General features: G+C 44.8%; 1 protein-coding gene across 5 annotated transcripts in view; it reads left to right on the forward strand.

Moving 5' to 3' along the window:
- The window catches only part of SGSM2 (small G protein signaling modulator 2), a 43,938-nt gene that overhangs the window by 12,781 nt on the left and 8,296 nt on the right, over positions 1–22,861 (forward strand). For 2 of the 5 annotated variants that reach the window (XM_080629747.1, XM_080629749.1), the window contains exons 3-15: positions 7,650–7,812; positions 8,830–8,991; positions 10,713–10,780; positions 11,266–11,411; positions 11,843–11,977; positions 12,241–12,365; positions 13,339–13,406; positions 14,559–14,722; positions 15,054–15,183; positions 19,912–20,062; positions 20,579–20,643; positions 21,095–21,240; positions 21,690–21,818. In XM_080629747.1, coding sequence (XP_080485873.1) covers positions 7,650–7,812; positions 8,830–8,991; positions 10,713–10,780; positions 11,266–11,411; positions 11,843–11,977; positions 12,241–12,365; positions 13,339–13,406; positions 14,559–14,722; positions 15,054–15,183; positions 19,912–20,062; positions 20,579–20,643; positions 21,095–21,240; positions 21,690–21,818 — 1,652 coding nt within the window. Of the gene's footprint in view, positions 1–7,649; positions 7,813–8,829; positions 8,992–10,712; positions 10,781–11,265; positions 11,412–11,842; positions 11,978–12,240; positions 12,366–13,338; positions 13,407–14,558; positions 14,723–15,053; positions 15,184–16,580; positions 16,716–19,911; positions 20,063–20,578; positions 20,644–21,094; positions 21,241–21,689; positions 21,819–22,861 lie in introns of all 5 variants that reach the window. The other 3 variants (XM_080629751.1, XM_080629748.1, XM_080629750.1) reach the window with 3 other exon arrangements.

The following is a 22,861-nucleotide window of genomic DNA, read 5'->3' on the forward strand; positions in this document are numbered from 1 at the left end:
TTGACAGGAAAATAAGAATTCACTTTGCTCTCTTTCTTTTCTCCTTAGTTCATAAAAACGTAACTCATGTCGAAATGGATGTAAATAACCCCTGCCCAACCAGGCAATTTATTGTTTGAACTCCTTTGGCTTTCTACCCTTGGCACTGATATGTTAAAAAACACACTTAGTCTGCTGTGGAAATGCAGGTTTCAGAATAGGCGTGAGCCTCCCTCTTACTGCATCTGTTTGGAAAACAAATGGAACAGTTTCAGCCATGAATAATGCTGATAAAATAGTTTACAGAGGTTCTGCCTCACTTCATAAACACATTAGCCCGAAGAGAGCACCAGAGATGAGCATCACTGGGGGGGAGGCAAATATTTCTTCACAGAAATTGAAAAGGTTTTTGATTGTGCTCTAAAGAGGAGCTTTAAAGTAATGAGTGGTGTGCTGTAGCGGAGAGGGAAAAGCAGAGGGTGACTATTAGCTGTGATGTGAAATGAGACAGGTTTTGAACTGCACGTGTTGCTGTTTGAGAAGTGAAATATTCTCTCTCTTCCCTTTTAGAGGGCTCAGCTGAACATTTCACTTTAGTCCTGGGCCATTGAATTGGATCATATTCAGTTATTTAGAAACATCAGTAATCGTGATTTACCCTTAATAGTGTTTAATGGGAATACTTCTATTTTCTGAGGGTTATTGAGATCCTTGAAGCTTAATGGTGAAGATTTAAAGAGGAGCAATCACTGACTCCCAGCCCTGATGTTTCCCAGCCAGAGCTATCTTCAAAGCTGGGATTGCCCATTTAGATATTTAGCCCCCAGGGGTTTATTGAAGATGGGAGTCTGTGCAGCAGAGCAAAGCACAGGTAGCTTGAGTCCAGGTGGACTTAACCATTAAACCACACAGCGTTGGTTGAGGTTCCAGTAACCGCTGGTTTTACCTTGCATCTGTGGGAAAGGTGCTTTCTCCTGATAGGGACTCAAACTATCCAGTTTATAAGTAGAGTTTTCAAATTAAATCATTCTTTTACAGTGTGTTTTCAACATTTCTGTAACAGTGAATCTCCTCGCACATGTAATCTCCAAAAGGGTTTTTTTCTGGTAGTCATCAAGTGCAATTTTACTGATGGACTCTTTAAAGGCAGAGACTGCCTCTCCCTGCAGAGTTACACAGGACCTAGTTCTGTGCAGGCCTAAGCACACATAATGCTTCTTTGTGCTGTTGTAAAATAGAAATACTTGGTGTTCTCCTAGCACCTATCACCTTGCTATTTTCCTTTGTGTGGATTCCAAGTGATTTGCTACATTAGTGCTTTAACAAACACTAATAAAAGTGATAGATACTTTAAAGGTCTTCATTTTGCAGCTTGGGATGAAAAAGAAAACAGTCTGCCCTCCCAGTTGATCTAACATTGGGCATCTTGACTTCTGAGCTCACCAGTCAGAATAAGAGCTGCAGCAGAAATATGGTGCCTTTTAACTCCCTAAGATACCATCTCTTAGCGGTGCTGCTGTTGTCCAATACAACCATGGTAGGGCTGTTGTAAATTACACTGTAATAAATATACCAGCCTTGCAGTGAGGCTGCAAGCTTCAGATTTCCACAGCCTTGTGGGGAGATGAAAAATGGGTATATGCTAAAAGAAAGTACTGAAGTTGTACATCATCAAGAGAAGAAACACATCAGCATAGATAACTTTGATGCACGTAGCTGTTAAGGGATGCCCCGTTATAAAGCATGAGTTGTACTTAACCACTGAGGCATTAGCTTGAGGTTGTGATTATAAAGAAAATACTTAATTGGGCTTTACTTCTTGTACTATGGTGTTTAAATCACAGCACCAGAGGTGGGAGGAACATTAGTTCAAAATGAAGCACTTTTTCTAGTGCTTTTTGTGCTGATAGGGGAGGGAATCCTCCCATCTGGGTTGCATTGGTTGTTGTATGCTTGGTTTGATGAATCGTGTACTGAAGATCAGGGGAGGTGGGTGGGAGTGAGCTTGGCTGTAGCACAGCTCTCTCGTTATACTTGCCTGGTATCCCATGAGTGTACTTGGATTTGTGACATGAAGCCCCTTATTTGCAGTGCAGTTATATCTGGAGAGTCTACAGTTCTTGGCATTTGAAGGCAGAATGTCAAATGTGGATTGAGACTTAAAAACATGCTAGATGTTCATTTTTTTCTGTTCTGCCCAAAGCAGAACCCTTTGGACAAAGGAGCAGATTTGGGTATCTCATCTACTCAGTACACATTTCTCAATGCCATAGAATGCTATAACTTGGTAATAAAGTTAGTTTCAAACTGGGCAGCTCTGCAGCAGTGAGGTAAAGCAACAGCAGCTGGAGATGCTGAGCAGCTGACTGCTTCTCTACCATCCTCCTCTTTTCGCTTGTTCTTACTCCCTTCAGCCTCATGAATTCAATTCCCTGTGCAGTTTCCATGAAAACAAGGTATTTAGCTGCGGTATTTCTTCCTGTCTAAGGAAAATCTCATCTGCTAAATAAACCCCATAAATAATCCTGCTTTTTGCTGCTTCCCACCCTTCTAGCCCCGTCCCTAGAGCTCTCTTGTTTCACATTCCATTAAGTCATGTCAAGATTTTCCTAAAGGCAAAAGAGGAGAAAACTGAACTTGTTCACCTGAGCCTGCAAGAAGTAGCCTTGTTGGAGGCATAAACGAGTGACACTGCCAAAGCGTGTTGGGGACTGTGATTATTTGAGCTGTAAATCAATAACATACCTGCAGTTGATTAAATTCACAGTGGATACTGCAGGGGATGTTCCTCAAAACTGGCTGCAGTTAATGAATTTTGGATGGCTGCTGTCAGATGAACCATACAAGGGAATTACCTGGGCTCTGCTGATCTATTCCAAGTTGCAGTGCTGCTCTGCCCGTGTATCCGTAGTGAATGTGGGCAGTTTTCTGTACTCAGTGTTTGTATGTACTTACTGTTGTAAGTATAGTGACAGCAGGCAGGCTCGGGTCACACTCGCATTGTGCTGTGCTCAGAGAGCTTATAGTAGTTTTTTACCCATGTAAATAAATAAAAGCATGTGTATGTGTGTATAAATTGCCTGGTTGTACACCATACTACCTCTTGATGTCTTTCTGATGTTCAGATCCTCCAGAAACAGCTAAATCTTCATCACTTTTTAGTGTCAGGTTCCAGAAAGGGGAAAATTGTTAATTTTCTTTAAAGTAGGTAAATAACTTCATTTTCCTGTCCCAAAGGTTCCTCTATCTATAACTGCTGCCAAGCCTACCAGATGAACGCCAAGAGCCTGCCATGGGGAACTGATTTAAATCCAAGAGCTGGCCAAGAACCAACACTAATTCCCTTGGCAGATTACTAAATGCAAGAAGTGTAGGCAGCCTAACTGCAAAGTTGGGGAGGTTTTCAGGAAGAAGAGTTTGTAAATGCTGGTTTATTTCACTGTAAAATGTTTGCTTTTGCTGTTTCAATCCAGTGCTTAGAAAGTAGACATCTAAGTGTTGTGGAAGAGACAGAGGGAAAAGGTAAGTGGAGCTAAGGAGATATCCTCAAATACTGTTACTTCCTCTCTGTAAAGCCATTTGAGCACCACTCGCCAGATCCTCTCATGTCTTTTGAAGGATTCTGCAGCTTCAGGTGATACTTCTGTGAGTTGTTCAGGATGTCCAAGTTCAAGTTTCCTCGTTGACGGAGCTTGGCTGTGTGTGTGCAGGAGAATGTGGCTGTGCAGGGAGCTCGGTGTCTGCCTTTGGGCACGCAGGAAACCTCCTTGCCCTCCTTGGCTCTTCCAGGCAGGTGACCTCTTTAGCTAATGTGCTGTGAAGCTCTTGTGCCCCTTGCTGTGCTGAAGGCTGCCTCCCTGCTGTTTCATGCTCGGAGGTGACATCTGTACTGCCCCTCCGGGATGGAATAGGAGGGCATCTGTGTGCAAGATGCACTGTTCTCCTCCAGTGTTTCCCACTTTAACTGGATAAAAGCCACTCTGTATTTGAAAGCTAACATGGATTAGGTTGGATGTGAATGTAAAGTCAGTGAGCTGTTTTGGGATAATTCCCTTGTGTAAAGAAGCCCGAGAAGAAAAGCTGGAGTCAGACAGCAGTATTAGCCTCACCCTGTGGGTGATGTAGAGGAGAATGAAGTGGGACTGTAACCTGGACCCTGACCTGAGGGTGCTGGACACATAGACCTGGACATGGCACATTCATCTCTCATCCTGTGGAACATACATTTTGAGGCAATCCAGCAGCTAATTCCAGTGTCTCTCCCCTTGCAGACAACCCCCACACATACATGGCAGTCATTTGGGGACTGATGTTATGCCAAGTCCTTGTGATGAGAAATGTCACGATGGAATAATTAGATCTTGGGGCCGTGGGGCTGGTCGCTGTGGAGATGGCCCTCCATGACAGTTGCAGCGTGTGTTACGGATGGAGCTGTGCCTGCTGTGCTTTCCACTACATTGGTTTCATTAATATTTTATTGTTTTTAAAGAAAGAAAAAACCCCACACCAGGGAAGGTGGGAAAAGAGCCTGTTTCCTGAGCAACCGCAGTGCACTTCTTTGCAGTTATTTTTGAAGGCAGGTTGCTTCATTTAAGATTTGGAAGCAATTATTGCTGCATGGCTGCAGGCATCCGGAAAGCTGCCTTGCTTGCTTCATTTTCTTTATTTCTAATTGAAAGACAGAGCAAAACAGCAGCTGGGTTGGGAGTTGTGATGGTTGCTAGACAGGATCTGAGGCTGCGATGTGAAGAACATCCCTGGGCTGTCATCACTCTTTGTTCTTCCCGTGCTGCTCTACCTGGCCTTGCAAAACCCTGTGGGCAACCAAGCCGCGCTCACCCCCGCTGCTGCTTCTGTGTTAGATACGCAGATGCTCCCTCTTCCTCTGAGTAGAAACAGCCTCGCTCACAGAGATGTCATCAGCACCGGGCTCCCGCTTGTGTGAGAGCACAGGCACTGCCTTTGCCACCTACAGATGTCCTTTGATTGCAGTGGATGTTTCCTGGAATAAGCTGATTGCTGAGAGGGGTCAAGCAGGGATGTGCCTGTGTGTCCTGGTCCTCCTTCTGGGGAACAGTGCCATGCTCAGGCTTCTGTGCATAATAGGGATGAAAAAGCAGCGGGTGGTTGTCTTCTGAGTCAGTAGTGCTGGTTGGGAAGCACAGCAGCGTGGGAAGCGGCGTCAGACTGCTCGGTAGCCTTGATGCAGCCAAGCTCATGTCCTGAGATCAGGAGCCTGCAAAAGCTGAGGCTGTTGCTCCATTGTTGCCATACAACATCTCAGTCTGATTTTTGTTTCTCCTGGGCTTGAACCCTCTTTGCAAACAGCAGTGAGAAATGCCAGGACAGTCATTCCATTATAGCCCTAGGCCAGCTGCACAAAGCCCTGGTCACCAAGGGGTTATGGGTGTTCTCCTCTTGGAAACATGATGGGCAGGAAGAACATGGTGACATACTGTCCATCTCTTCACTGGAGCATGGCTGCATGTGTATGGTTTCCCTGGCTTTATTTGAGTTGTAGCTCTTGTTGGAGTGTTGGAAGAAGCTGGTCACAGCACGGTGCATCACGATCCTGGCTCCTGGCTTGCCAGCAGCTTTATTGTGACATTTCCCATTCAGCAGCTTGAGGAGAGACTGTTAAGCTAATACGTGTTTCTTGTTTCATTGTAAGATGAAGTTGGAGTTGCAGAGTTCTCATCTAGGTTGTACGATAAAGGAATACATAGCATTTAGTGTGAAGAATTTTCTGTCTGAACAAACTTAGTACCAAGAAGGAGAAGAATAGAGAATGTTGACTTCTCTGTTTTACAGAGAATGAATTCAGGGTATACAATTAGAAGACTTGGCCTTGCTACCTTGCAGAAAAAATGGTTAAAAATTAACAATCCCAAATCCCCAAGCCATCGGTATTGCATTCCACTGATGGTCTCATAAGGAAATCAGGGCTGTCCATGGAAATTTTATCTTTTGTCAGATTTTAGCCAATATTACTTAGCTTAAAAGCGTATCTGCCTTCACAGTTGAAAGCAAGACAGTGGCACTCTTATCCCACAGCACATTTCCAATTTGCTTTTGTAGTGCTGTTTTCTTCGCTCCAGGAGCAAACGGTTGTGCTTTCTGAACACGCATTAGGGTAATTTGTGTAGTGAGTGATAGCAGGAAGCCAATCACCGCTTTCTCTTTTCCAGTGCGATAAGACACAAAACGTGAAGTTATTAATACCTCATAAATGCTTCTCCTAATGTTTGCGTTAATTCAGCAGGTTGGTGTTCAGTCTCACAAAGCAGAGAAATAGGGTAGCAGTGGAGATGAAGGGGATGTTGATACTGATGCCGTTCAATGCAGACACATCCTGTGATCCCCTGACTCCGTAGCTTCCCAGCTGGGTGAACGCAAGCGATGTGTCTGTGCCATTCCCTGTGATTTAGGATAATCCTCAGGGACTGAGCAGTGACAGTGGGTCTTTCTCAGGCCAGGCTTTCAGGTATTATGGGGTTTGGAGGCCATTAAGTACAGTGAGGAGGGGGAGTCTTCAGGGATTGCTCAGCACCTGACAGCGTTGGGCTTAAAGCACAACAAAACACTGCCTTCTATGAAAGCTCAGTGCTGAAGCTTGGGAGAGGTGCACTGTGTATCAGAGCAGATGGAGGGCCATTTGTGACACATAACATAGCAATTGTAGCTGCAGTTGAGTGCAGGACTGCCTGCTGCCACTGAAAGCAGGAGAGCATCACTGCTGCTGAGCTCAAGCCCTCTGCGAGGGCTGCTGTGCCTGCGTGGGTTTCGCGAGCACACCTTGCCAATACAGTTGTTCTGCTCCCCTCCCTGTGAATGAATTGGTGTGTTTCCTTCATACCTTCTCGTGGACAGTGCTGACTGGATGAGTCATCTGCAGTCTCCATTTAAAAGCTGGTAGACAAGGAAAGCTTGGGTTTTATTTTGTTCTGTTGTTTGTATTTCTCTTTTCCCTGCAGCAGTTTAGATCAGAGCTGTTCAGATCTCTGATGCACAGTCCTGCCAGGCTGAAGTAGTGCAATGCAGTCTTTTCCTGGTGACCATCAGAGCATATTACAGTAAGGTTTGCAAAATGAACCTCACAGGCAGATCTCTTGTAGTTGTAGGTCTGGCTGCTTCTCTATTCCCTCCTAGGCTGTAGGAGTATTACATTTCCTTCTCAGTTCCTCAGTTTTCATTGCAAACGTCAGACCACAAGTGGAGGAAATGGATGCAGCAACTCAGAAAGATAAATAGGAGCCTGTGTTCAAAACAGAGATCATCAGTAAAAGCAGATTTCTACCTCATTCTATCTTGAGGTGGAGGAGCTGGTTCTGCCACAAGAAGTTGAGTAGAGAGTCTGCTTTTGGTTCATTTTCAGTAGAATCGGGAACTCTTTCACAGAGATGTGTAAAATGGGATGAAAACAGAGGGAGATGTTCAGTCCTGTGGTTCATTTGTGCACTGACATTATCTGTAACTTACAAGGTGTTTGTTGTTGCAGATTAGACACACTTGCTTCATCCAATTTTGCATCTGGTCTGTCTTTCTGTCTGCCTCTGCCACAGCTCTGTTCTCTTCACATCTGACCAGTGGGTGTCAGCAGATGACAATCACCGAAGGGAAGACCAAAGGACAGCAGTACCCATCTCTTCATCTCCCTCCCTTTCTCGTAGGTGTGGTGGAAGCGTGTCTCCTGCACATGCTGAAGCGCAGGGCTGCCGGCTTCCTGCGCACTGACAAGGTAGCTGCTCTCTTCACCAAGGTTGGCAAGACCTATGCGATAGCTGGGGACATCTGCAAGAAGGTACAGGACCTGCAGCAGCAAGTGGAGAGCAGGTGAGGCTGAGCTCTGTCTGTCACCAAAATTCACACAGTGTGCGAGCAGCATGGTGAGGGTACAGATGCTGCCTGGTAGGGGCAAAGGGACCTTTTTTGGCCGTGTTTGTTAAAGCTTTGTCTCTTTAGGGACTGTCACTAAAAGCAGATTTTCTGGGTAGCGGATAATTGCACAGTGGGGAAGGACCATTCCCATGTGGTTCAAAGAGCCCCGTGTTTACAGCCACACTCAGAGTGATTCTGCTCTGTACAGCCAGCTTGCCACCCTGCCTCTGAAAGGCAGCGTTAAGCTCCTCATTTCTGAGGTGGACCTGTTGCTGTGCTGGCGTATGCTGTAGGAACAAGCAGGGGGTCTTGGCTGTAAGCAAGCTCCCAGCTGGCTTTGAATGCTCATTTGCTATACTTCTAGTTTCGCAGTTTGATGTTGCTTATCTCTTAGTTGTCTTGTTGTTGTTCTGTAGGTGGTAGGAGATAGGCTCTCACTGCCAAGACACTAGCACAGACTGTGCTACAGCTATATATGGTGCTTAACAGAGGGAGCGAAAAGATGGGTCTGTGCCCAAGGAGTGCCTGGAGATGGTATGGCAGGAGGCCCCTGGAAAAGCTCTGCCTCTGTTAGCTCAAATCCTGCTCCATGCTGCTCACCTCAGTGGATTATCTCATGCTAAAACAGCTGTGTGCCTTCTTGGGGTCGTGGCTAGCTTCAGCCTGAGGTACCAGACAAAGCTGGGAGACAAGGATCTTCTTTTTACCATTCTCCTTGTGGCTTTCCCAACTGAGTGTGAAGCTTTTTCTGATAAGAAACGAGCTTCTGTTCATCACGTGCCACTTATTTTCTGCTACACTTTGCATTTTGTTGTTTTCTCATTCTTTTGGGGTGTATGGTCTGCAATGCATTTACAGCCTATTAATTTCAGCCTGTGTATTCCAACACCTCTCCATGCAGCCCTTCACTGGAGGGCTTCCTGTGAGCAGCAGAGTCTGAATTCTGACAACTTTACTTTGTCTCCTTTGCAGGAAAAATCAGCCAAATGGGCAGGAGCCCCTCAAGAGGCAGGGCTCAACCACAAGCAAAACTCCTGTCCTGACACCTCAAGCCATCAAACACATATGGGTTCGGACAGCACTGATTGAGAAAGTGCTCGACAAGATTGTGCAGTATATTGTTGATAACTGCAGGTAAGGACCGAATCAGAAGCACAGGGCTTTTTGTCTGGCTGATGTGTTCAGGTATCTGCAACAAGGGATTGCATTGAAAGTCTTCTGCAGAATTCTTGGAGAGAAAAAAACCAACTGCAGAGGCCTTTAGAAGAAAGGGTTTGAGTCACTGATAGTGTTTCTGGCTTACAAAAACATAACAGCCACACGACTTCCCAGGAATCAGCTAAAAAGTATATTAGGTGCCCAAATTCTAATGGGACCTAACCTTAGTGGAATAGAAGTGTCTTCTAATAGGTCAGGAGTGGTTAATTCACTTACAGTAGTAGATGAAAGAAGAGAAAATGAGTTTAGAGCAGGAGGAGTTACTGAATAAAACCTTAGGCTTGTTCTCATGCTTTTTTGTGACATTCCTGCTCAAATGCTCCATGTTCAATTTCTGCTCTTGAGGAAGAGAAGGTCTTTAGAGTTTGAGCCCCATCTAGTGGAAGAGACACCAGAGGATAAGGACAGTTCAAGAAATCTGGGTGGTTTGATGTTTTGGCTCTGTGGTTTTGTAAGTCAGCCTTGCCTGCTGTGATGGGAAGTCAGGGGTCATTGCAAGAGCTACTATTTGAGTAGTGCATTGTTCTTGACAGTGTTTCAAGATTATTCCTCACAGATAGATGCTTAAGAATGTGTGCGTTTCTTGGTCTCTGTGGAAAACTGACAAAATTGCTTGCAGAGAGTTATTGTTTGTCTTCATATTGCATTAGTGCCCAAAGCCCCAAATCAAATATAGCGGGCAAACACATTTAGCAAAAGGCAGGCTCCTGCCTCTCAAGAGCTCAGTGCCAAAATAGATGAGGTAGGATGAGCACCGTGAGAGGAAGTGGCTTGCCTGAGGTTACGTAGCTGATGAAGGGCAGAGCATGGATCCAGAGTAGGGTGATGGTCATCTTGTTAAATATAGAAGCCTAGAGTGTAGGTTTATTGAACTGACTGTTCTAGGCTCCTTTTGTGCTCCATGGAGATCTAGTCTGTGTTATTGATAGAATTTAGGAAATGTTCTAAAGCAGATGTCTAAAATGGGCTAAATTAATTTCTTCACAGCTTTTTATGATATATTTTAATGAACTTTCAAAATAGTTCAGAAGACACCATGTTGTAAGAACCTTCTTTATCTGCAAACCCAACACAGCGTTTCTTCTTTATGAAGGTACTATATGGGCCAGTTAAGCTCCATTAGAGCTTTTAGAGGAGATGCATTGCATCAGTAACTAATAGGTAATCCTAGCAACTGCTTTTTCTCTACCCATCCAGTTCAGGAAATATAAGGGGTTTGGATCCCTTTTGTTCTGTATCTGACTATTTAGACTATTAGCTGTACAGCCCAGATCCCATTTTCAGCCTTGGTAAAACTCTTAGAACTCTGAAATCTTCCCTTTTATACAGGCAATTTATTGTTTGAGTTTGCTTGAGATGAGTGTTTGGTCTCAGTTTTTGTTAAGCCTGACCTGGGACATGAGTTTAGTAGCCACGCTTCCCCTGCACACACCACTGACTGCTGGGGGCCACAGCCAATGCTGAAGCACTTGTCAGATGCTGGCTGACTTCCTGCCCTTATCTCAGTGCTTCCTTTGGCACCCTCCCAGTAACACAGGGTATTCTTAAAGTCAATGGACTCGTGCTGCTAGGAGGCATAAGACCTTTTAAAAATAACCACCAGTGTTTTTAACTGACTTCTAATCTTCTGTTCATAGTAAATACTATGAAAAAGAAGCTTTACTGGCAGACCCTGTCTGTGGCCCGATACTGGCTTCTCTTCTAGGTGAGTGCTTGCAAAGTTACTTGTTATGCTAAAGAAAATAAGTTGTTTCTCAGAACATTCTGTATTATGACACATAGTGGTTTTTATCCCTAGCATGTAGTGTTAACTATTCCGAACAACATAGAAGGTGATGTTTTGTTGCTTACGAGACCAGTAGAGACCAGTCGTCTGGTTTTATTATTAAGTATCAGAGAACACAATGGGAATGGCTTTTAACTGAACACTTGCTAGCAGATCATAACTACTAATGCTGCTATTGCAGGGCACTACAGGAATGCTTTTATACAGCCCTAGATAATAGGACCTGGTATGTTGTTATATGTATTGTCTGTATTATGGGCTGATCCTGTAGGATCATTAAGTGATCAATAATAGTCACTTGGCTTGAGAAGGAAATCTCACGTTCAGTACTTGACTAGCAGGATAAGACTTAAGTGTGTTTCTGAAGAGACTCAGAAGGTTTCTCTCTGGGGCTGTTTCCTTAGTTGGACCATGTGCTCTGGAGTACACCAAGCTGAAGACAGCAGATCACTACTGGACAGACCCGTCAGCAGATGAGCTCGTTCAGCGACACCGCATCCATGGAGTACATGGCCGCCAAGACTCTCCTTCGAAGCGCCCAGCCCTGGGAGTAGGTATTTACTGTGCAGCTATTTCTGAGTTAAGGCACAGGTTGATAAGAAAAACAACCCCGGGGGAAAGATCTGAACCTAGAGCAAGCTTTCTTGTCTCTTCTGTAATGGAGCCTTTATCACAGATTAGAAGTCCATTTGGGCCCAAATGTCCTCTTTATCTGTATGTAGAAAAGGTTGAGATCCAGGACTGAATTCTGTGGCTTGTGACACTTGTGATCTGACCAGGTCATTCACAATGAATTATGGGTGTCCTTGGTCAGGACTATGCAAGACTCCAGATCATTTCTCTGCCAGGTCTCCTGGCTCCAGAAGATGTGCCCCTCTAAAGAGACTGGTCTAAATGGAACTGTTCCTGTTTCCCTGGCCTGCTGGCGTGGTCATTCCTGCCCTACCTGATCTGCCTTGCCTGTGTCTGTGTGTGTGCTAGATCCGGAAACGACACTCAAGTGGGAGCATGTCAGAAGATCGCTTTGCTGCTTCGGCACGGGAGTATGTGGAGTCCTTGCACCAGAATTCCCGAACTCACCTTTTGTATGGGAAGAACAACGTCTTAGTCCAGCCAGTGAGTACACAGAGTTTGGGCTAATAGACACAGCTGCTGCCTGGCTGTGACTTGAGAGGTCAGTAGTGTGGGTAAGGGTATAAGAAGCTTGTGGTTTTTCCCCCAGTATTAAATACCAGTACATTTGATGTTAAGGTTTCCCTCAGCAGTTTCTGGATAATTCACTGCTGTGGAACTTCTGGGGCATAGGAAGACTGGAACATGACAATTACAGTTGTGCACTTGGGTCACCTGAATTGCCTGTTTGTTGCTTCTGTGAACAGAAAGACGACTTGGAGGCAATTCCTGGCTATCTCTCCCTTCACCAGTCAGCAGATAGTTTGACATTAAAATGGACCCCAAATCAGCTGATGAATGGAACCCTTGGCGATTCAGAGCTGGAGAAAAGGTAGTTGCTGCAATCAGAAGATTGGAAGCATTCATGGTGTTTATTTCTTGTATACTTGGCAATATGACATAAGTGTAACAAGGCTGATTGGACTGAAGCACTTCTGAACAGTGCATAAGCTAAGGTGTCACACAGCTTGGGTCCTGTTCGTCTTTTGCCACTTTCCAAAGATCCTGTAATGCACTCGGATATAAGGGCTTTTCAGAAGGAAAACAAGAGTCCACTTTTCCAGGTGTTCAGGAGAAGAGGCTCAACACTGCCTCCCATCATTACAACCCTAGTACCTCCCTTCAGATCACTTGGCAAGCATGGCTGATTTCAGCCTCAAAAGAGAAACCTGCAATGTCCTTGTCTTTCATTAGACCTGTTATTCATCTAATTTGGTATTCTGCTTCAGTAGAAAGACAGGTAGTCTTGAACCAGGCAGGTATGTCTCCTCAGGGAATGCTGCTTCAGCCCCAGAACACTGCTCTCAAATGCTTCTTCCACGCCATTCTTTTTCTAAAAGGCCTCTGCCTTTGCCCTGTTGCTAAACTCTTATCGGGTTGTTCTCGGAAGGGTTCAGAGCTGCTCCCAGTGTTTAATCTGAAAGCTTGAGCCCCAGTGCATTTACAAGCTGCTGCCCATAAATCATGTGTGCAAGACAGAATCAAACCCATCTGTCCTGAGACCCAGCCACAAGACCATTGCACAGCCTGTGCCCCAGGCACTTTAACCTTAGCCAGAGCATTGCTGTATCTGGTGTGGGGCAGTGGTGGGGACAGGGAAGTGAAGGGGGAAAGGGAGGTTATGGGAAGGCTGGTGCCTTCCTTCCACTGTGGGGAGCTAGTTCCTTGGCCTTTTATTTGACTACTAATTTGCCAAGTTTAATGAGCAGTTATTAACTTAGCAGAGTGTTTTATTGGGTGCTTGGAACCACAAACACTTCTGAATGTGGAAAATAATGTGTCCTGCGCTTTTCCTTCCCTCCTAGTGTGTACTGGGACTACGCATTAATAGTGCCACTCAGCCAGATCGTCTGCATTCACTGCCATCAGCAACGTAAGCATAAACCTTCTTCTCATGGGGCACTCCCAAAGCCCCTTTCTGCCAGGTGAATGTTAATGCTGCTGCCTTTTTATGTGGTGCCTGTTAGGGCTTTGCTGCAAAAGGAGGCTGTTTTAGAAGACAGTTTATGTGTGTTTTAAAATACATAAGCAGGGGATTGCCACTTGAGTGATTGCTTTGCCTCCCTCATTGTCATTAACACTTCTAACTAGTTATGGATGTATGGGATGAGTGTTAAAATCTGGAATCCTACCTGGCACAGGAAGACAATAGCAGTGTTAATTCAGGTCCAGTTGCCTCACTTTGTTCAGCTCCCCCAGGACGCTGTGCTTGTCCCATGTTCCACTGACGGTCAGAGGCATCACCACTCTGCTCTGTGGCAGTTCCTTAGGGAAAGGGATTAAATGACAGACATGAAACATGACAGCCTGTGCTGTTCTTCACTGAGAAAGCTGTTTCAGTATCGGGTGCCAGGCATATGCACAACATGAATCTTGCTGCTTGCACAAGATGACAGACACTTGGTGGTCCTGCCCAGCACCTAGCTACCAGACTGGAACTTGCACAGCAGAGTACATCCTGCTCTTGGAGATTTCCCCTTTACCCAGGTGGCTCCAGATGCCTAATTCATTCGGTTTTGGAAAAGGAAATGAAGAACCTAATTCACTTGCATTCTTTTGCCAGTTGTACAAGATGCAGATCATTGTGCTTAAAGGAGTATCCAAAGCACAGGGTGGTTTTCCTTGTTTGTTCTCAATTTTTAGTGACAGCAGGGAGTGTGACTTACCAGTTCTCACAAGAGTAAAGCTGACAGCCTCTGGTTACATCCATTAGGTCGGTTTTCATTCTGAATTGTGTGTCCTTTGTCAAGTTATGTCATGCACCAGAGACTTAGTTTAGTTATTCCTCTATTATTTATTAGTGTTCAGAATCACTCTAAATGCTTCTGCATGAGGCCTGTCATAGTTTGCTTGTATCTGGAGTTTCTTTAGGAGTCAAGGACTGAGACATCCCTATCTTTCTGGGGCTCACAGGGGTTTATTTATCTACTTAGAGATGATCACAAATGAAATTTACTTAGAAGGTCAGAGCAAAAAATCAAGGTTCCGATGTAACAGTGTGGACTCCGCTTGTCCTCCTTTGCAGCAGAAAGCAGATGGACGTTAGTCTTGGTGAGTCAGGATGGAACCCAGAGACCTCCGCTGCACTTCCCCCAAGGAGGTCACCTCCTCGCATTCCTTTCCTGTCTGGAGAATGGTCTTCTGCCTCGTGGCCAGCTGGAACCACCACTGTGGTCCCAACAGGGCAAGGTACTGTCTTTTCTGATGAGCTGCTTGTAGTATGTAGGGCTGATCTCAATGTCTCTGTTCAACCAGCATCATCCTGCTCCACAGAGTCTGGGCTTTGATTTCCACCTGCTTTATAGTAAAGTGGGAGGCAAAATAACCCTGTTTAGTCCAATTTTATTTAGTGTTAAGTACCCCTAAGCCACCTGCTATACGTGATTCTACTGTTGTTTTCTCCCTCATCTCCTCCCAACATTGGAAGTTTAGTTTTAAGATGCCAAAGGTCTGAAGTACTTAGTTTGTTGTGCTCTGTAGTCATTCATAGCTGAATGCCTGGAACTGTTATTTTCTCTAGGGTAAGGTATTTCCAAAGCTTCGAAAACGGAACAGCAGCAAATCAGTGGACCTGGAAGAGACCCCAGCTGAAGACACTTGTACAGACTACGTGTTCAGAATTATCTATCCAGGACACAAGCATGATAACAGTAAGTGCCTTTGTTCTGCTTTCTTAAAAACCAACCAACCCACCAAACAAAAAACCCAAACCAAATCAAAACCCTAAGACCACCAAGACCTCCTTGTTGCTTCCTTGGAAGAAACAGAAGGGAACAGACAAGTCAGGTTATGGGGTAAACAAAACCCTATCACAGAATTTCACTGGGTGATAATTGTGATCAGCAGGTACAGCTTATTGTAGGTTTCCTTAATGCAGTGAAACTTGTTATCTTAGAGGATATTCACTCTGTGTTTTGCAGAGGAAGGTTTCAAAATACTCCCCTGGGCTTGCAAACTGAGACTAAAAGCAAAAGGATTGCTTGACTAGCCAAGAGCAGCTTTGCTCCCGAGGAGGATATTTTTATTGGCCACACTGCTTGCTCATAATGTTGTTATTAAAAAAACCCCATAAACTCATCTCTTAATGTACCCCAAGAATTCCCTGGGCTAAGTTTTCCTGGCTTTGGAAGCAAGAACTTAACAATGAATAAATAAAGGCCTTCCAAGGAGACTAAATGAATTCCCAAGCACCAAACCACCTCATGTCATCAGTGAATACAAATTCCTTACATGCAAGAGGCATTTGAGCTAGTTTTCAAACAGCATGTTCAGTTTTAGTCCCCCTGGCAAAGAAGCAAGAATTACCCAGGAGATCAGATCCTAAGGTTTACAGGGAAATTGGATCTGCTGCTCACATTGGGACTTACTGGAAAAGCAGAAATCTCAACCGAACTCTCCTTACCCAGGGGACTGATCCGCAGTGGTGGCCATGCTTTGTTAGGGCTTCTGGATTTGCACAGGTGAGTTCATGCACCCACCAGCAAAAGCATGTTCTGCCTTTGCCTGAATCAAGGGGACTGCAGATTCTGTGGGCACATTCAGCACAGACCTGCCTGTGCAGTGCAGACAGAGCAAGCTGGCTCCTGCCTCGGGCTTGCAGAGGAGGAGGCCTGCACCTTGCATGTTTGCAGTGCCAGACAGAGCTGGGGGAACAGAATGTTTGCTGCCCAGATGCATCTGGCACAGGTTGCAGAGTGGAAAAGAGGCCGCAGCACTGTAAGGGCATGGTGAAGGAGAGAAGCTAGGTGAGCCTAGAATTCCCATGGAGTTTTGCTGAAAAGCATCCTCACCTACTGCAGGCTGGCACTGGGACCTTTGTCTGATGCCATGAGGTGACATGTGTGACACAGCCCGTGCACAGCCGCAAGCTGGCCTGTGTTTGGTGGAGCATGCTTTTCTTTGTTTAAAAGCTCATTTTTCATACCTGTTTACAGGAGCTTCAAGAAAAGGGCAGGATTTGTCTTTGCTGAACATGTTCCTTTTGAGCTTTCCCACAGCATCGAGTTCTTTCTTCTTATGCTCCTCTTTCACTATTTTCTTTGAGCAGTAACTATTAACTACCACCACTTAGCTGCCAGCCGCTCTACCTCTGTTGACGATGATGAGGAGGAGGAAGATAAACTACACGCAATGCTATCAATGATCTGCTCTCGGAACCTCACAGCTCCTAATAGGATGAAAGGTTTTTATCCTCCTCCCTCTGTGTCCCAGAGCTCTATTGCAGCTCGTTCCACTGATGCATACAACAGTGTTGGCATTATTACAAGGAAAAACATTTCACTCACACAGTGAGATCTGGAGGTGAAGCTGGCAGTACCTAGAGGCTGGGAGTGCACTCACAGCCCATGGGAAGTGGAAACAACAGCATCTCCCCTCTCCTCTGAGCATGTGTGCTGCTGAACAGACAAACCTTCTGTCCTTCACAAAGCTGGCTATTAGAGCTTGTTCTCACAAGAGGAGGAGGGAGTATAACAGGTCTTTGTGTTCAGTGTAAGTGGCTGGGGAGAGCTGCCCTGTGATCAGAGGTGAACCATTGCAGCAGTAGTAGTGATGTGCTGGGCAATGTCAGAAATGGAGTGTGTCTGTGAGGACAAAATAGGGCAGAAGTGTGCAGGGGTCGTATGGAGATGCAATACCTTTCTGCGCTCAGGTGCTTTCATTCTGCTTGCATTCCTAGGTTAGATGGGTTTTAGGTGATCAGACCCTCCGCCCTCCAAAAATCCATCATCTAATTCTTTTCCTAAATGCAATTGATAAGAGATGTATTAAGTTGGTGTTCTCAGGAAGTGTGTGCATTAGCAGGTAGTCAGGATCTAGTCATGTAGTTCGGGACACTGAGAAGTCCTTGTGCTCTCAAGAAGAAAGCTGAATGGTGTACAGATTAATCTGTTCCCCAGGCCAAATGCCTCCTGCACAGCCTGGATTGCAGGTGTGCAGAAGACAGGTCGAGGCCCCTCCACTAGTTCCTGTGAAGGCTCTTCCCCCTCTACACTTACCAGTTACTACACAGCTTCAGTATCACCAGGCTTTTGGCCTTGATACCTCTCGAGCGCATGTGCCAAACCTGGCATGCTCCTGTTACAATCCAAAGAGCAGCCTCCGCCCCTTCCTAATAACAGGAGGGTATCACCAAGAACAACATCTTCCCTGTATTCAGATGGCTCTAAAGTAGCTGTCAAAAGTTTGGTGTCTGCAGAAGAAGTAGGAAGAAGAGAAGCTGCTTCCAAGTGTGGCTCTTGTCTTGTTTTTTCATTAAGTTATGTTAGCATGAGCATGCTTTTTCTGGTATTTCTGTTTCCTAAGGAAAAGACATCGTATCTTGATTCCAGATGAGAGACTCATACCTCTAAATAGCAGAGCAGTGATTCTGGTTCTAAATGGATGTTAGTTTGGTCTGGTGGAACTGACTCTAGGAGACAGTAAGTGCCATGCATTCCTGTATAGTGCTTAAGTTCTCTTCAGACCATGTGTTCAAGGAGGTACTCCTCACTTCTTGTAGGCTGCCCACATGCTTATTCCAAGGTAGTAGTCCCTAGAAACTGATAAAACCCAGCCCAAGTTAATAAAGAGCTCTTGGAAGGTATGGATGGAAAGAAAATCCAAAACCACAGTATTCCCCTTATAAAAAGATACTGTTCCAAGAAGTTTGTGTGTCTTAAGTGAACATGTCTGGATATGGGTGATAATGGAAAGGAGGAAGCTCTGACACTGCCATGTACACATGTTAAAGGGCTAACGCTGTGATCTGAAGCATAAGAAACCCAATTTAGTCTTTAGTCAGGTGATGGAAATTTGGAGTTACGCCATTAGAATGGTTGTCAAATACCTGCTTTTGCTTATTTAACCTTGAAGAGTTAGAGTATGTCTGCTGTTTGAGTGGTGATTCCTGCTGACCAGACTGGACTGGCGGTTGTCTCTCCAGCAGCATCCCTTCTGCATAATGACAACACTGTTGTGGCAGGTTTGCCAGCCATTTGCTTTCACATTTTGCAACATGCTCAACTCTGCATGTCGCTGAAGTTCCAGATAACACCACTACAGTTGAATAAAAGATGCTGTTCACTCTAATTCTTCACTAATTCAGGTACCTTTCATCTGAATCCTTAGGTTCTGTGGGGTTCGTGCCTTGGTGCTCTAAAAACCAATACAAAATTAAAACTGAAAAACCCACTTTTCTTGTCTGTAGAGAGGAGGCCAAAAATAACATCTAAAAATGCTTGTCCAGTGGTTTTTATTTGAACCCAATAAGAAGCTGCAATAAATACTGGGTCATTCAGCTCCTTCCTGAAGAATTAAGGTGAAGAGCATTTTTGCATCACGCTTTGTTTTGTGGAATGAAACACACATGACTGCTTCCGCATGAGCCTGTGCTTTTTCTGTTACCAGATGATTTTATTCCACTCCTTCCTCACCTATGCCCACTCTCTAATAGGCACTACTAAAATGCTTTGTGCTACCTTGATTTAAAATGCATGAGATGGTTTGGAATTGCTCCTACCACCGCCCAACAACTGTATGTTTTCAAAGCACGGCCCAGGGGACTGGATTTTACTTACAAATGTGAAGTTAGTGACATGCAGTATTATGGCATTTGCCTTAATTTTAATCATGGGTGAGCTGAAAGGCCAGTTATTTATTGTAAAACAAAAACCCAGGAGCTCAAATGCCAGCTGGGGACATTGGAGAGCTTAAGCCAAGCTGATTTTTTGGGGTTGCCTTCCTGAAGCTGGTTGAAAAGGGAAGTGGATTTGGTGGAGCAGGGATAACTAAGAAGGTGCACTGTACTATTGGATCACATTTTCCTGCAGAGAATCCTACTTCTGTAAACATAGTCTTGACATTAGTAGGACTTGAACTATCCTTGTGTGCTAAATATTTTAGGATCTGGTTCTGAGAGGGAAAGAAGCATCTTCTGAAAAGAACTGAATCAGTTTGACTTAATTTCTTCTATGCTCAAAGTTTCACTGCAGCTGGACTAGCAGTGACGTGGCTGATTCCAGGAACTCTGAGACCTGAATTAAACAGAAGGTCAGGTTAGATGATCTCTTCTGGCCATAAATAACATTGCTATAGCATTACACAAGAACCAGTTCAGTTGTTACTGCAGCACCTTTCCTCTGTTCTCTTGAAACACCAACTGGGATGTGCATAGGCAAGAAAGGGGGAAATGGTGCAGGGTTTGACTTTGTGGTACTGCACAGCATGCAGCTGGTTTAGATGTGCCAAGGGCTGTGTTTCTTAGGATGCTCTCCCTTCTATGGAGTCAAGGTTCAGAGCCTGCTGGGGAGCAAAGCATGAAGCCATCAGGATGCACAGCAGGAAGAAGGGGAAAGAGGGAAGCAGGTTGATGGGCTGCTGTTCTGTTTGGTTTTCCCTAGACAACAGTGAAATGCTGGAGATGCAAGGCTTTGGGGCAAACCTGCTCTCCTGGCAGCTGGAGCACTGCAGCCAGGGCTCCTCCTGTGTGTCCTGCTCAACGGGCAGCTCTCCCTATGACATACCAAGCTGCTGCAGCTGCATCCATGACAGGTAAGCTGTTGTGCAGAGGCCTTACTTGTGCATGCCACAAAAGGTTGTATTGGTTGCAGCACCACAAAGTAACAATTTAAAGTAGTTTCTAACATAAAAAGATGGAGCTAGCAAGAAATTTTATTAATACTAACCTGTTAAACCACTTTTAAGTCACATTTTGGTGGAAAAATCGCATCTAGTTCTTTTGTCTAGTTTAATATAATTCAGCTCTGGAAGTGTTTTCTTTAACAAGTCATTGATAATTACAGTGAAGGGCAACAATTCATCTCATTTGACAAGGACCTTTACCATGCACCTGCATTGTAGCTACATGTGCCAGGTGAATCTGGTTTGGACCAGAATGCTGATGGGAAAGATGCTTTAAAAAGTGTAATTTGTCATTATTATTGTCCTTCAGCTAAATAAATCTCAGTGCAGAGAAAGAATCACTGTGTGTGGGTCACAGGGGTCAACATCAAATTCACAATCTCTGTCCTCGTGACTCATTGTGTTCCTGTTAATGTGTCTCCGCAGAACTCCATTAAAGATGTTGTGTGACAGCATGAAGAGGCAAATAGTTTCCAGAGCCTTTTATGGATGTAAGTGAAGCTTCTTCTGTCCTGTCCTCGTGCCACCCATATGCTTACCTAAAACCCATGCGATGTTTGCTTTAGAAAGCAGTCCAACCCCAAATGGATTGCTGTGAGTCAGCTCACCTCGGGGCAGCAGGGTGGCTGTGACTCAATTTTCAGAGCTTCAGAGTTCCATTATCTGTGGGGTTTGCACATAGCAATGGGTGAACTGATGCTTAGTGAGCACAGAATATAGTTTTACATTGCAGTGTAATACTCTGCTTGGATTGTACTAGTGTGTGTGAGATTTATTTAATCTTTGGCTCCGTTTCAATTCTTCATTCTTACGTGGTACAATGCCAGTTTAGTCACACAGGGTTATTAGTGGCAGGTTGAAAATGTCACAGCTTCATCTCCAGAAAGGAGCTGCTGATATTAGGCTGCTCATTTATCAAAGCTGACCTCCTGCCCACCACAGGGCTTGCCTACTGCCGCCACTTGTCAACGGTGCGCACGCATCTCTCTGCCCTCGTGAACCACACTATTGTCCCACCTGACAAACCCTCCAGTGCAGCCGGGGGCCTGACGAAAGAGGTCTGGAGCAAGTATCAGAAGGACAAGAAGGTAAGTAAGTAGCAGAACAGCTTTATGATCCTTGCACTAGTTCCTGTCCACTGCTGTGGGGAGTGCTGTGTTCCTTAGAAGGGACCCCAGGAAGTTTTAGAGGTGTTTTCTTGTCCTCGCAGGATCACTTCTCTTTCTAGTGAGAGTTGATTCTTAGAGGCTCTTTTATCTATTGCTTCGCTGATGATAGCAAAGATACCAATTAACATCAAAGAAACCGATCTCATGATGGCTCTGGTGTATTAAAAGTTAGATTACTCTCATGGCATGACACCTCACATCAGACTGGATTTGAGCAAGGGCCCTAAAGGCTTGAATCAAGTGGTAAAACATATATAGTGCCATGCCTACATTTCACAGTCCTTATACTTGGTATTAAGTGCATATGAGCATGCCTGAGGAAGACAAAGATGTGTTCCCTTCAATACCTCTTTCTCCTGATGCTGTAGAATTACAAGGAACTGGAATTACTGAGGAGAGTTTACTACGGCGGGGTGCAGCACGAGATTCGGAAGGAAGTGTGGCCATTCCTGTTGGGTCACTATAAATTTGGCATGGCCAAAAAGGAAATGGAGCAGGTGAGCACAGCGCTCTGGGAGCTGAATTACGTTTGTTTTCTGAATAGCAAGTGTTAGTCTCTGTTACTGTTTAATATTCCTAAGGGAAAAAATGCTACTGAAACCATGAGTGATGTGTTAGTAGGGGGATTATGATACCATGTTATCATGCTGGGAAATCACTAAAAGGGAGATCTTTATTGAAGACAAGGAACCTGCATTCAGCCTCTGCCTGTGCCATGCATTTGCCCTGAACAAATCCTGTTTTCACAGATCTGTCCCATAAAACAGGAAGTGCTGGCATTTGGATAGCAATTGGAGGCATCCCTCTGTTATATGGTGTGTCAGCTGAGCTGTACTTCAAAATGCTCTTTGAAATAACTAATATATCTGTAAGATGCTACGTCTGTGTGTGCAGACTTCTGCTGGAGCTGTGAACAGCCCAGATGTACCTCCTGAAGCGCCTTTGGAGTTACTGTCTGGAGGCTAAAAATACCCAGAGGAGGGTTTGCTTTGTAAGTTCATTATGCTTTTGCTAGACTTCAATAAGATGTGCCTCTGTGAAACACAAGGTGCAATTTCAGATGAGACATTACTGCTCTTAATATCTCCCATGTTGCTGCTCACATTGATCAGTGAATAATTGCATAGGTTATGTCACAGCCTTATTTCACAGTCAGAAACCCAGCATTAAGGATATAGTTCCCATTAATGAAACCACAATTTGCCCATCTCTTCGTTACACCATCTCCCTTTGCTAATCTCTTTATAGCAGCACCAACTTTTTACTTTGCTGAGTGCTTTCATCTGTTATAATTACCAGGCAAGTGCCTCAATAATACAGCAGCCTGGTAACAAACAGAAAGTGGCAGCCAGCCATCCCTTCACTGAGCTGTGCTCACCAGCAGAAACTGGACGTGCTCCTAAGCAGAGTGCTGAGGATACAGCAGAACTTACTCCTAGATGCTTTCCATAATGACATTAAGAATCACCCAAATGTTTGCTGAACTGTCTACAGCAGTAATGAGGTTTGCCTTGAAATATAATTAACACATTAATCTGCT

This window comes from Psittacula echo (assembly GCF_963264785.1).
Source record: "Psittacula echo genome assembly, chromosome: 15".
Taxonomy (NCBI): Eukaryota; Metazoa; Chordata; class Aves; order Psittaciformes; family Psittacidae; genus Psittacula; species Psittacula echo.